At 36.6% G+C, this 17855-nt stretch overlaps 1 protein-coding gene across 3 annotated transcripts in view; it reads left to right on the top strand.

The window, feature by feature from the left end:
- The first annotated feature begins 11205 nt into the window (after positions 1-11205).
- The window catches only part of DOCK1 (dedicator of cytokinesis 1), a 510685-nt gene continuing 504035 nt past the window's right edge, over positions 11206-17855 (top strand). For all 3 annotated transcript variants that reach the window (XM_032224957.1, XM_032224956.1, XM_032224955.1), the window contains exon 1: positions 11206-11386. In XM_032224957.1, the coding sequence (XP_032080848.1) occupies positions 11341-11386 (46 nt within the window). In that variant the 5' untranslated portion in view covers positions 11206-11340. The remainder of the gene's footprint in view (positions 11387-17855) is intronic.

The raw sequence follows: 17855 nt of genomic DNA, 5'->3' as shown, positions 1-17855 counted from the left end.
TAGTTAGCCCACTTATTAATATTAGACAACAACAATTCTCTCCTGCCTATAACTTTTCTTTCTCCTATTTTGCAACTGCTCTGCTCCACTTTATTTTATAAGATAACAAAACTTACCTGCCTGTCCCTGCTATCAGTTTCCACTCCTCCTCTTCCTCTTCCCACGTGTTTGCTTGTTTGCGTGCACGCACACATTGGTTTATTGATGTGTGCGCTCACGCCTGTCCACTCGCTCAAAAGGAGGTTTTAACCTCCGATGTCCCTAGCGCCCACCTGGAATCCCAAAACGCCCACTAGTGGGCGGTAGGGACCAGGTTAACGACATGGGCTAACCAAACTGTGGAAGTACACTTAAACAAATGACTTCCTTTTTAAAAAATAAATCTGATATAAATTCAACTCTTTTGGGAACCATTTTTAGACTACAATTTTACATGCATAATTTTTCTATGGCCAAAATGTGAGCTTCAAAATTTATATTTTAACTTGACATATAATCTCCATAGAATTTACAGTGTTGTCTTAATGTATTATTTAACAAATAACAGAGTTGGAAGGGACCTTGGAGTTCTTCTAAATCCAACTCTCTGCTCAGGCAGGAAACTCATGTCATTTCCGACAACTGGTTGTTCAGTCTTTTCAGACAAAAAGTTATAGATTTATAAGTTATAGATTTTCTTTCTCTCTCCCTTCATGACTTCAGCTATGTTAACCAAATATCTTTAAAGGACTGTTTGACCACAACTGCACAAGACACATGTGAGAAAAACGGAAGCATTTGACTTTAAGACAATTTTTAACTATAGGTGGCTCTATTATTCTCTATTATTTTCTTGGGTAGCCCATGGCAGAGGAAGTAGTGTAGATGGAAGAATGGATTCTATTAAATATTGACGTATAGTGGAGGCTAATAACCCATGTCATTTTCCCATAGTTTAGTATTTACTCCATGATTTTTGAACAAAGAGTACAATTTGGAAGAATCTCTGAAGTTATTTTTTCATGATCAATGTTCATTTTATTTGTGGAATGTGGAATTTTTGTGGAATAATTGTCATATAAATTAAATTTAAAAATGTAAATTGTAAATATGCTACTATCTCTTAAGGATTCTTTGAAAATAATAGTTACATTTATAGTGTTTTGAGAACGTAAATTGCCAACTATAGTACAGAAATAATTCATTTTTTTTTTCATTTTAAGTTTATAGCTGTCTGGATTTAATAAAAACCTTTGAAAGTAGCATTCTATTTCGTGTATATTCCCATCCTTCTGTTTTCATGTTTTATAAAATATATGTTTACATTATAAAGTTGTATATAAATTTTAAATAACTAAATATTCTTACATGTGTATTCATGTACATAAATATCCATATGGTGCAGGCAATAAGATGTGCTCTAACTTGCAGTTGCAGTAGTTTTGGAATTGTAGTACTTTTAAATTTAAATCTAACATATTTTAAAGACAAAATAGTAGAGTTCTTAGTCTTGATAACTATATCATACTCCGTTGATTAAACCATCCTAGTGGCAAAAGGCATTAAAATATGCTGAAATTGTCTGAAATGCTGAAATTGTCAAATGAAGAGGAATTGAGATTGGAAGGATTTTATCCTAGAGAAGGAAATATGCTTTTCTATATCAGATCTATTATCAGAATCCTACTTGCAAAAATGCTTTTGACAGAGAATGGCTGAAAGTGATTTGCAAAGAAATTTCTCTGGGTCCTCAAAGAATTACGATCTCCTCTGGAACAATGTTAGAAGTAGAGCTTGAATTGTAAGAAGATAGAAGAAATTGGCAGAAATAATCTTATTTCTTCTACATGATCAGTTGCCCATAAATAGCATAAACGCTTTAAGACATTAAAAGAACAACTCTTTAAGAAGTTGTTAAGAACAACTCTGAATCCTTCCTTTTGCAATCCAAACTTCTGCATCCAAATCTGACTTGAATTCCTTCCTCTTTCATCAGATTCAAAGTAAAAACTAGGAACAATTATTTAATCAAAGTCAGATAAAACAAAATTCTATATTGCACATATATATGTATGTATGTATGTATGTGTATGTATGTATGTATGTATGTGTGTATGTGTGTGTATATATATATATATATATATATATATATATATGTTTTTAAATAATCTTTTCATTGAGATGATGTATTTTCTGTGTTTTTTAACGAAAGATCTTTCATCAAAATAGCTATATTTCTCTTTACCTTGCTGCAGATATATTTCCAGCAACTAGGGGATTTTCAAACACTAATTGTAGCTAATACATTTTTGTAATTCTAATATTAAACATCTCCCTCATTAATACATTGATTGTAATTCCCAAAAAAAAACAAACATGCAAAGATGATATTATCAAAGAGCTGGCTTTTTAGTAATTTCTGAAATTTGCATGATGAGAATTTATTTAATTTTATTCTAATGGTTATTCATGAATGGGATACAATACTGAATAATCACACCTTTTTTCCTTTGGTTGAATAACCACTGGTTATAGCCAACCTATGCTAGAAATATGCTATCTAAAATGGTAATCCACTCTGGACTGTTTCTTTCTCTCAGACAAACAAACATATTACTTGTTTTCCGGAGATTATTATTTTTTTCAGTGTTGGAGTTTTTGAAAGCTTTTATTGCTCTTGTTACAAAAATACTGTTGCTCCTCACCATTTTTTTAAATTTCCTGATAGTGCATCGAGAACATACATTTTTGCTACCTGATTTCACAACAATCAGTCCAACATTTATTTTTCCCCACGTTTTAAACTAAATCATATATACCAAAGTGGTTGAAAATGATCATTCTAATGAACCTTTAATACTTATGCAAATATTTTTCAAGGCCATAAATTATAAAATTCATACCTTCCTGAGATAACGCTCGATACTGATAGACAGTATACCCTAATATACAAACTTTTTAACAAAAGTCAAAAGTTCTTACTGCAAAAATGTTATTCATATTTAGTTCCAACATGCTGTTTTTCTAAATATATGGGGTGTGTTAAGGAAACAAGCTAAATGCTTAAGACGGTTAAGAATGATAAACTGAAGAAACAAGAATGGTAATATTTTCATATTAAAAGATTAACAAAGAACTCATTTTACTTTATTTGTGTAGGGAGGGTCTATTTTATGGACTTTGCCCAACATTCAGGCAACTATTACAATTTTAATTAAAAAGTTATCTAGGTTTTATTCACAATTAGAACAGAATAATTCTGAACAGGCTCCAGAACAGAAATCACCAGCTCCTACATTTCTGCACATTTGCCCTGAATATTACATGGGTAGGTAAACTGGACCCTGCAAAAAGAACTTTTAAAAGCTTGATGTTGTATTGTACCAGAGTTTTTGAAAGAAAATTACAATTTCATAATCGCAAAACAATCTCCCAGAGAAAATGTAAGAGATAGAATTGTATAATGAACTTGCAATTGGAATAAAAAGTTCGTAACGCAGTTAAAATAAAATATATTTGTTTTAATTAAAGAAAACAGATGCTAAAAAAACAAAGTATAAATGCTGTATATAAGAGATACAGGCGATGCTTGCAATTTTCCTTCAAGCTAAGCTCAATAGGCATGTGAAAGTAAAGAAGAAGTTAAATTTGCGGGAAGGAAAAGTGTGACAAAGACAGAATGGTTATGCTGATTAAAAGTACATGTATATGGATTACAATTAATCATCAGATATTGATGCTTAGGTTTATAATTGCTAAGCTAAAACCCACACGTGTTACAAATAAAATAGTGGCACCTTCTGCATATAATAAGAAACAGTTTGTGGGTTAATTCAGAAGCATGAATGTCTATAGATTTAAATTGCTGTATAAGTGAAATTGTATACATATATAGTCTACAGGACTATCCATAGCGCTACATAATGGACCGAGCTCCCATTACTTATCCTAGCTTCTGCCAACCTAGCAGTTCGAAAAATGCAAGTAGAAAAATAGGAACCAATTTTGGTGGGAAGGTAACAGCTTTCTGTGCACCTTTGGTGTTTGGTCATGCCAGCCACATGACCACAGATGTCTTCGAACAGCGGTGGCTCTTCAGCTTTGAAATGGAGATGAGCACCGCCCCCTAGAGTTGGGAATGATTAGCACATATGTGCGAGGGGAACCTTTACATTATAGTCTGCAAGTGTGTGTGCGTGTGTGTGTGTGTGTAGTAAAGTGTCTTGCAAGACTGGGTCCAAGTTATTAAAAAAAATCTTATGCAGGGATATCAGAATCAATAGGTATTTGTGAACAGAAATGTTAGCTTGATCCATAGCAAACTGCATGATAAGGAATATAAAGACACTTTAAATCAACAAATACTGCACAAAGACAGCATTTAGCACTGGATTTGTATTTTTCAAGATGTGGAGGACTAAATAGTACTCAATTGGTAATTCAATCTAAAGCCTACTTGCCTTTTTACTATATTTGCTCCTGGATAATCTAATCTTCCAGTTTAAGGACTAGGTACATTTTAGTGAACATAGTGACTAAACTAATAGATACTTTGATGGATCATCTCTACTGCCTGTCTCGTAGATGGAAACATTAGTGGAGATTAGGCTGTTCTGTTTACAAACCCAGAACTGCAAATTAAATATATCTTGAGTGATAATTCTCTAGTATCTTCTCTGCTCACAAATACTCTGTAATCTTTGGGATTTCACTAGCCGAAAGTGAGGGAGGGCATTGCTGGATCTGAAACAGATATGTGTGTGTCAAGTGAACCATACAAAACATTCAAATAGATTTCTTAGGATATTACAGGTATATGGCAATTGAAATGGGAAACTGAAATGGCCAACACCAGAGGAAGAAAAAAACCCTGCTAGAAAAAAATTCTAGTTTGTTCTAATGGTATTAACCATTTGCTACCAAGATTTTGGGAAAGTTGCTTTTCTTTTAAACCTGCTTAAAATTTGATGGGCATTAAGGAAGGAATTATTCTTGAAACTTCTAAATGAGAAAATCTTTATTTCAGTGTAATATGTACTCAGTGGTGGGTTTCAAAATTTTTTAGAACCTACTCTGTGGGTGTGGCCTCCTTTGTGGGAGTGGCTTGCCGGCCATGTGACCTGGTGGGAGTGACTTGCCAGCCATGTGTTCTCTCTCTCTCTCTCTTTCCTTCCTTTTGTCTCTCTGTCCCTTTCTCCTTTTTTTCTTTCATCTCTCTCTCTCTTTTTCTTTCTTTTTTTCTTTATTTCTTTATTTCTTCCTTTCTCTTTCTCTCTCTGTGTGAGTCTGTGTGTGTGTGTGTGTGTGTGTGTGTGTGTGTGTGTGTGTGGTGGGTTTCAAAATTTTTTGGAACCTCTTCTGTAGGTGTGTCCTGCTTTCCGGGTCCACTAGTGGAACCTCTTCTAACCGGTTCGGTAGATTTGACGAACCGGTTCTACCGAACTGGTGCGAACTGGTAGGAACCCACCTCTGTAACAATCTATATATATAGAAGGTGGCCACTTGATTTGTTCTCCGGGAGACTACTTTATTATCTTCCGCTAAATAAGAATCTGTCTGTCCAACGCTTTAGTAGGTATAAGAAAATCAAGGGAGTTTTCCAATACTGTGTGACCTGTTGTTCTTGCCAGTGTGTCCCACGATGCTTTTCTAAAACACTTTCTCTTGGTAAGAAAGTCCCTCTGCTTTTTGGAAAAGCACCTTTGGAACAACCATGAATGATGGAGAATCTCCATAGACATATTTTGCCAGTGTGTTTTTAAGTTTAATTGAAAGCCTTAGTTTTAAGATTTAAAACTTTAGATATTAAGCAGTTAATCTGATTGAATTTCTACTTTCGTTCAGGCGATCTGATCATGCTTTGAGGTTGCCAGAGCTTTACTTAAATATTCCTTCCTGAGAATAATTAGGTTGTTGTTCTGGGGCTGACAATAACCCCATGCCTGTGAAACTCATTATGGAGATAATACTATGTAAGATATGCTCTTAAAATATGATATACTCAACAGATTGACTCGTATTTTATTGCACTACTGAATATAAATCGTTTTAAATTATTATTAATTTTAATATTTGTATTAACTTCAGTACTTTAATCTTACTATTATATTTGCACTTTTCTTTTTGGATTTGCTGTTATTCATGTTTTATTAATAACTGACAATCATAATCAGGGTTCAGTTTTCCGTCAGTCAGGCGACCCATAAGCATTTAAAGATATGTACATAAAATATTATTTTACATACTTCACCAGTTTTTTCATGCTTCTTCTCCAATATTCGTAGGAAGAACTGAAACAAGTGCATCATCATATATTTTACAACTCACCTAAGTGATTTGATTCTGCAATTAACTTCATTCTAAAACACCAGGGAAACTTACCAGATCAAAATGTTGTGTGTGTGTGTGTGGGAGTGGGTAAATATACACTTTAAATTTAAACTTATGGAATACTGCCATTTCTTAATAATTTTATTGCCTAAAAGGAAATTGTAGTGCTCATGATTGAATATCTAAACCATAATTAAGTTCAGCATCATTTATTTAAAATTTAGGTGTATAATGTCCCACAGTTCAACACTGACTCAGGGCAGCATACAAATTAAAAACATGTAATGCAAAAAATAAAGTATAACTATAAACATAAGGGGGAGCTGAAATTATAGGTAGTCCTTGATTTATGACGATCCATTCAGTGAATGTTTGAAATTACCATGGTGCTATAACAATGGACTTCAACCTTTTCCTGAAGTTATATGATCTGGTACTTGGCAGCCACTTACATTTATGACTGCAGGGACTCTGCAATTCTCCCCACCTAACACTTCCTCCCAATTTATGTCTTGTTAGCGGCCCCCGGGCAATAGTATTTGTTGGTGGCAGCTGAAGTAGTCTCTTGAACAATCTCAGCCAGCTGACACCACCCCCAGATCTCTATTTGGGGTTTGGGAAAATGAGGCTTTCAACAGATTGCAAGAATGAGATGCCAGCTTGGAGATTGGCTCAAAATGTCCTTAGTAAGAAGGCTTGGTGCAGCCAGCAGCTGCCCCACACAGGCTGGGTGCAACAGTCGGCATATGGAGAAAAAGGCAAGGGTGTTCCGAAAGATCTCATGGAACATAGAGAAGTGGCACAAGTGGGACTTTATGGAACGGTGCTAGCATGGAGGGCCACGGTGAGGGCTCGGACATGACATTTCATTAACGGCAGTGGCAAGTTAATGGATGAAGTAGAGGCCTGGGAGTGGTGGCAGTTGATTGAAACACATGTGAGGGTATTCCCAGTCCAGGAAAATTGGTGATCTGAGCAAAGTCTGAGTAGGAACTGTGAACACAAGACCAAAATTGCACATTGTTATGTTTGGGAAAGTGCCACTTCATTCAAAACCAAGCACTAGAACACTCATGCACCAGTAGCCACTCAATTGTGTTACAGTATATCCCCATGCTCTACTCAATCCAATTTTATTAAACTTTAATGAAACACAAAGAACATTTCAACCCAAGAACATTCTGACTTTAGCTTAAACGAACCAGGTAAAGCATTCAAATGATGGATTGTGTCTTTATATAAATGTATTGTCCAGAATAGGAAGTGATGCCTGGTGTTCCAGATACAGGCCAATTCTATTTTGTACATCTCTATTGAAACTACGTTGAGCACATCGTTTGAACGCAACACATTAGTTTATATTTATTTACTAGATTTATATAGTGCATGTTTCACACGGGCACTTAACATAATAAAACATACAATAACAAGTTTCAATAAACACACTTATTGTTTAGCACATTTTATAAATCTAGGAAATTCACATAGGCTAAAAAGGTTGATTTCCTTAAATATGGCAAAGGTTGTATTTTTTCATTAAAATTTCAAAGTAGGATTGTTTTTCATCTTTTGGTTGCCTTCCACATGCATTATTTTGGTCACGGGGTTCTGGAAATTTCCTGGTTGCCACAGAACACCTGTGGGAGTGGCATTCGTGCATTTTGGGCAAGATTTGGTTTAAATCTTGCAGCAACTGAAAACAACAACTTTTATCCCTAGAAGAAAAAGTGAATGGAAAAGAGAAATCCAAACTGTTATAAGAAGATACAAGTCATGTGAGAAAATTAATTCAATTAATTAGCATTATTTTCTACAAATTGATTTAAAAAATAGGACATAAGCAGGGAGCTATACTGAACACAGGTTTCCATTCCTTTATGACAATTGATATTATGTGACTTACCATTTTTGTCCAAGGATCACTTTAGGCAAAAAAAAAAAAAAGTTATGCAATTTATGCATAATCAATTTGCACCAAAGGTTTGGAAATATGTGAAGCCTTCTGCCAAAATTCCTTCCACACTTTCCTGTCAAATCTCTTTCTGCCCTCACTCCTGCATTTACCATTAGGCTGTGTGGTTCTAACATTGCAAAATAACCTGTTTCCCACTTACTTCCATAGACAAAATAGTTATAGTCCTCGATGTATGACCACAATTGGGATTAGACTTTCTGCTACTAAGCAAGGCTTTTGTTAGGAATAATCTAACAGTTGGGTTGGCAATATATAAATCATGTAGCAATGCTGTACCTGTTTCCTTAAATCATACTGTAAAATGTGATTGGTTGCTGTTTCCTCAATTGGCCATAAGAGGGAACCAGAATGAATGTTAGCTCTCTGTTTTGTCTGATGCTGATCTGATCTGAGTGTTTTGGAATCTGGCTGTTAGAAAGTGCTGTGAGCTATTGTAAGTTTTGCAACTGCTAGCAACTTTGAGTACGGAACTGATTATATGATACTGGACTATGTTATTTGAATTACCCCTTAACTGAAAGACATTGATGACTGATGATTGATGTCTTATCCATGTATGACATGGACTGTTTGATGGACTCTGATACATCTATTTCCACGAAAGTAAAAGCCTCTTTAAACTGCAGTGTCTCTGTATGCTGCTTTGTGTGTTCTCCAACACAACTCTCACAACACTTCTCTGAACGCACTCGCTCTCCCAACGGGGAGCTTACCTAACAGCTGTTAAGTGAGTCACATCCAACCATTTTGCCACAGTTGTTAAACAAATCACTGAGTTATTAAGCGAATCTAGCTTCCCCCATTGACTTGGCTTGTTAGAAGGCAGATGGGAATGGTAACTAGATGACTTCATAATCCTGCGACCATTGTAAATACATGCTCCTTGCCAAGTGCCTGATTTTTAATTATGTGGCTGTGGTGATGCTGCAATGATAACAATTGCCAGGACTGGTGTGGTTGTAAGAGGGCTTTTTCAGTCTGTTGTAACTTTTGCTAAGCAAATAGTTGTAAGTCAAAACCTACCTGTGCAACTATTACTGTCGGGTGAAAACTCCCTTACCCAAAATGAAAAGGATCAGGACGCAACACTAGAAACTAATTTCGACATCCTATATATATCATGCAGAGGTTGGTGAAAGACCCTCAGCATTAGAACAGATGAACCTACCGAACATATTGTAATGAAGAGAGCTAATAAAAGTGGTTGCTTTTGTCTGCCATAGAATTGTATTTATTAGAAATCCAGATGAAGAAAACGCTTTTCCTTTTCATTAAAAAAAAAGAGACAAGAGGACTGTTTCAATAACGTAGTAATTAAGAACAAGGCTGTAAAACATACAGTAGACCTGAAATATTTGAAAAATACTTAACACCACATTTAGTAACTCCCTTTTTCTACTGGCTCAGTCTCTGGCACTACATGGACTCTCTCCATGCAGCGTTTTGGGGTGATGAAAGAAATGTCCTTCTGGGTTCGGCTCCAAGTGGGGGAAAAGACACTGGAGACACGGAGGCTGCTTGGAAAGATGGTTTTAATGGTGGACAGGGCCACATGGCTTGAGCCCTGAACAGAAAAAGGTGATCACACGCTTCAATGTTGGTGGAGAAGAAGAGAAGGGCTGAGGGAGGGGCTTGCTAGGCTTTTTATAACCTGTTCAGTCCCACCTCTCTGTTTCCTGATCCTGTGTAAGAAATGTCTTCTGATTGGTTGTCAGACTCCCATGGGGCCATGCAGGGGCTACTCTCTAGGCTGCGTTTTGAATCCAGGTTTAGTTGAGTTCTCAGATGTGGTCAGTTGAGTAAAGGGCCAATACTATCATGCTTTAATCCCCCCCCCAGCTGAAGTGGAGAAGTCTTTATTATGTAAAGGTGAAGAAAAAAAATGCTTTTTCCTTTTCATAAAAAAAAGAGACAAGAGGACTGTTTCAACAACGTAGTAATTAAAAACAAGGCTGTAAAAACACAGCAGACCTGAAGTATTTGGAAAAAACTTTAACACCACATCCAGGAACTCCCTTTTTCTACTCTTTTTTCAGCCTCTGGCACTACATGAACTCTCTCTCCATGCAGCGTTTTGGGGTGATGAAAGAAATGTCCTTCTGGGTTCAGCTCCAAGTGGGGGAAAAGACACTGGAGACATGGAGGCTGCTTGGAAAGATGGTTTTAATGGTGGACAGGACCACATGGCTTGAGCCCTGAACAGAAAAGGGGCAACTCTCTGGGCTGCGTTTTGAATCCAGGTTTGGTTGAGTTCTCAGATGTGGTCAGTTGAGTAAAGGGCCAATATTATCATGCCTTTACTCCCATCCCCCAGCTGAAGTGGAGAAGTCTTTATTATGTAAAGGTGAAGAAAATGCTTTTTTCCTTTTCATAAAAAAAAAAAAGAGAGACAAAAGGACTGTTTCAACAACGTAGTAATTAAGAACAAGGCTGTAAAAACATACAGCAGACCTGAAGTATTGGGGGAAAAAAAAAAACTTTAACACCACATCCAGGAACTCCCTTTTTTCTACTCTTTTTTCAGCCTCTGGCACTACATGAACTCTCTCTCCATGCAGCGTTTTTGAGGGAGCAACGGGACCCCCTTTATTCCTGTCTCCAGGGCCCGTTTTGTTCCGTATTTCCTCGGTTCCCGGCACCCCTTGTCCCCCTTACTTAAGAGGGACCCCTCGGGAGAGGGCAGGCAGCGCGGCTACTTGTGGCTAAACAGCCGCGGGGAGGTGAAGCAACGGCGGGGCGGTTTTCAGACGAAGGGAAGCTCCTCGTTCTCGGGAAGGGAAGCGGCTTTTTTCAAGCGGAGGAAGCGGGGGGCCCCCGAGGAAGGATGCTTAACGGCGCTGACGGAGCCTCCTTCCCGTCCGCAGCGACCCTATCCAGGCAGGGCCTCCCAATCCCTGGCTCCGCCTGCACCACATGACCGCTCCGTTGCCTGCAAACTTTTCTCCTTCTCCTCCTCCTTGTCCCGGGGCGGCCGAGGCTGGAAAATGGCGGCTTAAAGCACCCGCCGCCTCAGTTCCCTCGACCGGCCCTGGCCCGACTCGGGCTCCCCCTCAGCTATGACGCGCTGGATACCCACCAAGCGTGAGGAGAAATACGGCGTGGGTGAGCGGTTTTCCCCCCACTTTCCCTCCCCGCCCCGTCGTCTCCCCCTCGCCCGCCCGCCCGCCGCTCGTGGCGCGGCTGCTGCCGCCGCCGGTCAACTTCCCCTCAGAAGTTGCGCGGGCTGAGGGAAGCGGGTCTCGCCGCCAAAACAAAACCCTTCCCCGCCCCTGACGAGCCAGCGGCTTTATCCCTTTATATCCCTTCCCTACCCGGCGGCCTCACTGAGGGGCAATTTTGGGGAAGGGTCGAGAGGAGGAAGCGGCTTCGTCCCTTCTCAAAAGGGCCCCGCGCTGATGAGGGGCTGAGGCGGGGGGATTGTTTCGCTTCATCCCTCACGTTTCCTCGGCCCGAGAGCGGCTTCTGTTCCTCCCTTCCTGCCTTCCCCAGCGTCGTTTGGAGTTATATATATATCCCTCCTCTCTTCTTTGGTTACCTTCATTATTTCCCCCTTTTTTGTTGCTTTTTAATTTACACTCCCCACCCCTCTTGGAGCGATACTGGAAGGAAGGAAGATCTGCCCTATTTATTCAAGAATGGACCTTAAAAAAAGTCACAAACCTAGCAAAGAGGTGGCTAAAATATCCTTCGGGATTGGGGCGGCGGCATATAAATATATTTAATAAAATAAAATAAAATAAGTAAGCAAGCAAATAAATAAATAAATAAATAATATAGATAATAGATAAGTAAGTAAGTAAATAAATAATAAATAGATAATAGATAAGTAAGTAAATAAATAAATAATAGATAATAGATGATAATAGATAATAGATGATAATAGATGATAGATGATAGATAAGATAATAGATAATAGATCATGATGATGATAAATGATAATGATAAATGAATAATAAATAATAATAAATAGATAATAGATAAGTAGGTAAGTAAATAAATAAATAATAAATAGATAATAGATAAGTAAGTAAGTAAATAAATAATAAATAGATAATAGATAAGTAAGTAAGTAAATAAATAAATAATAGATAATAGATGATAATATATGATAATAGATGATAGATGATAGATAAGATAATAGATAATAGATCATGATGATGATAAATGATAATGATAAATGAATAATAAATAATAATAAATAGATAAGTAGGTAAGAAAATAAATAAATAATAAATAGATAAGTAAGTAAGCAAGCAAATAAATAAATAAATAATAGATAATAGATAAGTAAGTAAGTAAATAAATAAATAATAAATAGATAATAGATAGTAGATAAGTAAGTAAATAAATAAATAATAAATGGATAATAGATAAGTAAGTAAGTAAATAAATAAATAATAGATAATAGATGATAATAGATAATAGATGATAATAGATGATAGATAAGATAATAGGTAATAGATCATGATGATGATAAATGATGATAAATAATAATAAATAAATAAATAATAAATAGATAATAGATAAGTAAGTAAATAAATAAATAATAAATAGATAATAGATAAGTAAGTAAGCAAATTAATAAATAATAAATAGATAATAGATAAGTAAGTTAATAAATAAATAATAAATAGATAGATAAGTAAGTAAATAAATAATAAATAGATAATAGATAAGTAAGTAAGTAAATAAATAAAAAATACCAGCATATCTCAAGGATCACTCAAATGAGAGATATAAACTGGGGTGGAGAAGATGGATTGACTATATTCAAAATAAATACGAAATTCCAGATAGTTTATGACTGAAGAAGCAAGGAATGATATAATCTGTTTAGAGTTAGCCTAGCAAAAGAGGAGTTAAAGCTCAAATGAAAGATGATGCTAACTTTTTTTTAAAGTTTATTTTAGAATATCTTTGTTAAAGATTTTAACCTGTATTGGTTCTGGGAAGTGTGTGTTGTGGGGAGTGAAGTTTGGAGGGGGGGGGGGTTGGGGGGGAGGTAAACATTCGTAAAAGTTTTTTTCCCCCCAAAATTTTCAATTAAAAAAAAATTTACACTCCCCCATGTCTTCCACGACTTTGTTAGGGAAACTGAACTGCACTTTTCTAACCTTCAGGAACAGGACTCAAGTTTCTCCCTCTTTCCCTCATTCATTCACCTGCTGAATTCACCTTTCAAAAGGAAGGGAAATTTTGTTTCCACTGCTTTTAAATCTTCCTTCCTCAGGACTTCCTTTGATATAGAATACACAAGTAGGAATTAATGGATATTGCTTCGTTTCTGGAAATCTGGCTAGTGATTGGTGCCATAAGCTGAATGTGGACTCAGAAGTTTTTTTAAAATATATATATATATTCTTCTTTTGCAAATTTCCTGACAGGGGAATTATAATTGAGTCCCATTACAGGACACGCTTAGTATCTTGCACCGTAGGAACTCAGCCTATCTTCTTAGTGTTCAATGTTGTCATGAGGAGCCTGCAATTATATTGTCTTGAGGATAGGTATGCAGAAATAAGCATTCATTAGTACTGAGATTCTTACTAGATTAGTGAAACCTTAAATTGATTTATTTCATGATTTAAGTAATGGGGGAAATAAAATAATAAATCTGGATGAAGTGGATTTCTTCTATTAAGATGATGGTTACATCAGAAATTACCATTCTCAGCTATGTGTGAAAAAAAAGGAATGTTTAATCTAAGAAAGGACTTGCCATATGCATAGTTTTAAATCTGGCAGTGGAAGAGTACATTATTATTCCCATAGGTGTGTGCATAGATCATACTAAGCCATAGTTTCCGGAATAATCCAGGTTTAGAACCCTGATTTATTACAGGTTTCAAAATACTGTTGTTTGTAGTCTGAATAACAACCTGGTGAGCAATAATTAGGTTGACATGTATTTTCAATTTGTGCGGTTAATAAATGTGTTGCATCCAGAATGTTGGATAATTTATTAAATCACAGTTAAGTTCACAAAGAACAAATATACCTTGAGAGCATAGTTTGTGCTTTTCTATAATTGTTTTTAGTATTTTTCACTATTGCCATACTTACTTGCCAACATTTGAAGAAATGCACATTGTGCCCACCCCTGTGATATATTCAACTACCCAATAATGAAGCTATTCTTAGTTTCTGATGCTTTTTCCAAAGTAAGTAGAAAAATAACAGCAGTAGGATGTTGGGGATAAGGAAAGATGAGTGCAAAATTCTTTATTCTTCGACTCTCATGAAACATTTGCACTTATTCAGGCTCACCCCCTCCCCCCGCCATATGTCTGCTTTATTTGTATGGATTTTAAATGAACTCATGGTAGGAAAGAAACATAGCTGTTGTATCCTATTAATAGCTTCAAAATCTGATGTTTAGTGCCTGTTTTAACAATATGCATTATCGGTATAGTATCTAATTTCACTCATATTAGGACTGTTGAAAAGAACTGAAATGATGAACATGAAATTATGCAATAGTATTCAGTATTTAGATTAGTAAAAATAGCAGATAATGCTAAAGAAACTTTCATAGTGCATCACTTGTGGTTTTGTTTCATGTAATACCTATCTTGTGCAGGAACAAAAACCTATTTTATCTGTTTGTTGCTTTTCTCTAACCCAGTTCACCAAGTTAAGCTGTTATTAGTGATGTGAGATCTGGACCACAAACTAATAGAGAACTAATAGAGACAGCAAAAAGACCTCTGAAAATTCTGTCTAATGGTTCTAAGCACAAATCTGATAACCCTAGTAATAATTGTGGTTACATGGCAGTAATTGACTTAAAATATTGAGCATGCTGTATTTAAAGTATGATTTATTCACATAATTTGTAAATCATCTATTTAATACATTATCATTAGACAAACCAAAGCGCAAATGGGTTCACATGCGATGATAATCCACATTATATGGAATAAGCCACGCTTGGAAAATATCTTCTTGTTAGTTTACATTAACATACTGTAAGATAGGTGAAACTACATTGAATGGCTCATATGTACCAGGAATCATACTTTAATTGTCCAACTGCATGGGCAGGGTCCTGTGAAGAATATATACATCTTGGTAGCAAAAAGTGCAAGTGCTGCCTCTTAAGTACTTTTATAGCTGATCACCCATATTTTAATCTACTGTTTTCCTTGAACCCATGTGTCCATGTGAGTAGTCTATAGTTCATTCTATTGTGTGAACCAAAAATATTGAGTTGGTTAAGTAGACTATGAATTACCTTCCCTTTTTCAGGGGAGTTTACATTGCTTCTGTGATTCAGAAGTAATGAATCACAAATACAGGAAGTCCTTGACTTAGGATTATTCATTCAATGACCATTTGAAGGTATGGTAGCATTGAACAAAGGGTCTAGTCCCCAGAGTTATGGCCATCATAGCAATCTTGATCAAAATTCACCTAGGGTGTTTCAACTCCTCACTACCCACTTATCTCCCTCAACTATGCCCTTTTGTCCCCTGCCATCACAGCTTTGCCATCTTATTGCTCCTGCTGCTGACCAAACATGCCAATCCTTGCTCATGCAGATGTTGGCCACACACTTTCTTCCCTAGGTCATGTGTGTGGTTTCCTCAAGAGGAAATAGAGCTTCATGTGGCCAGAATCTGCCTTGTAAAGGCTGGGCACACCTCAGTCAACAACAAGAGCAGCAAGATGGGGAATATTAGATGGAGCGCAGGGTGTAAAGAGTGGCTGGGCTGGGATGGCTGTGGCTTTGGATGCACTTTTTGAACTGGATCTCATGCGGCAAAGGGCTTCATTCTAAGTTGTGGCTCAAGGGCTTCTTGCAACCTCAGAGGTCTGATGTACCAAGAATCCCTTTATCCCTGAGGTGGCGCAGTGGTTAGGGTGCAGTACTGCAGCCACTTCAGCTGAGACTGTTAGCTGCAGTTCAGCGGTTCAAATCTCACCGGCTCAGGGTTGACTCAGCCTTCCATCCTTCCGAGGTGGGTGAAATGAGGACCCAGACTGTGGGGGCGATATGCTGACTCTGTAAACCGCTTAGAGAGGGCTGAAAGCCCTATGAAGCGGTATATAAGTCTAACTGCTGTTGCTATTTCACACTGCTGGCAATAAGGCAATAAGATACCCTGATGGTCTGTGAATAGGGGCTGGTTCTCTAAACAATGTCATTAAAGAATTCCTATTTCTGATTTATCTTAGTAGATTCCCCCTATTATCTTCTTGGTTGTGAATGATTAAGGGATACTAGTAACATAGGCTTAATTTCATATGCCCTAACTGCTAGTAATTGCTAGATCTAAACCTTGATTATCCAATTTAAATTCAGTATTTCACAACGTCAGATGTCTGTTACTGCTTTCACTTGATTAAATAAAGAATTAGTAAAAATAAAATTTTACATATTTGTACATATACTAACAGGTTTGGTTTTTGTGGTATTTATTGCTTGTATCATATCTACCCAGAATTCATTTTGAAGCAGTATTTTTAGAAAATATTCTGCCAGCTTTAGAGTATCTGAGAATTAATGGGCAAAATTAAGGGTCCCACATTATTGTGAGCCAATAGACCCATTAGAGAGCACATTGTGGCTAATCATACACATTGATTACCCTGGTAACTGTAGTTAATTATCAGTTTCCTTTGTCATTTTCCCCTGGAAATATAAGTATACCTTCAAACAAGATTTTGATTACACACTACTCCTGGAAACACCAAACCTGAAGTAGTCAGCAGCAGCCTGAAGATGACGAATGTGACTTCGTCGAAACGTCGCCAAGACATCTCCAATTCTACGCGGGAGAAAACCCGAACAACTAGAGACCTATATATATATAGGCTTGGCATTGTGATTTGGAAAGCCTGAGTTATCGCTTAGCATCATGTATGAATGCCACCAGTTGATTTTTTTTCTTAAAAAATGTGATATTGTTTAGGATTGTGATAGGAAAATTCAGAAACAGAATTGGGTGAGAGAGAGGGAGGGGTTGTCTGGTGCTTTACAAACCTCAACTTGATGGGTTAAAACACTGTGTTAAATCCAAAACAAACAATAGTGTGATGTCTGAAGCCTCTACAACTTCTAAACTACATAGGTATACAATTTTGGAAGGCAGGACTGTGTTTTGTACTTAAGCTATAATGTGGTTTGTTTGATTTTGATTTAGCATATTATGCAAAAGCAGATGATTGTGATTTATTTGATTAAAGAACTCATGGCTTAGCACAGTAAGAATTAGACCAATGTATCTTGACAGATGGACAATTCATATATATGAAATTATAATATGGAATTCATGGAAGCTTATTGATAAACTGCTTCTTATTGTAGATGTTAATCATGGCTGTTTTCATGGCAGTCATTGTAATTTCAGTTGGGATATTCTCCCTAGTCCTGAACATGTGAGGCTCCAGTCTCATATGAAACAAACAAATTTTTATTCAAGATAATTTACAAGCAGTGTCTGTTCTATTTTACAAGAGGTATTTTGCATGATTTGTGCATCTCAGAATTGTAAATGGAGCATTTTGCCCTGATGTATATATAGTGTGTATATACAAATTTCTGTTCTATAAATCATTTAAATCACAG

Source organism: Thamnophis elegans, chromosome 10, assembly GCF_009769535.1.
Source record: "Thamnophis elegans isolate rThaEle1 chromosome 10, rThaEle1.pri, whole genome shotgun sequence".
NCBI lineage: Eukaryota > Metazoa > Chordata > Lepidosauria > Squamata > Colubridae > Thamnophis > Thamnophis elegans.
This window is presented reverse-complemented; position numbering and strand designations above follow the sequence as displayed.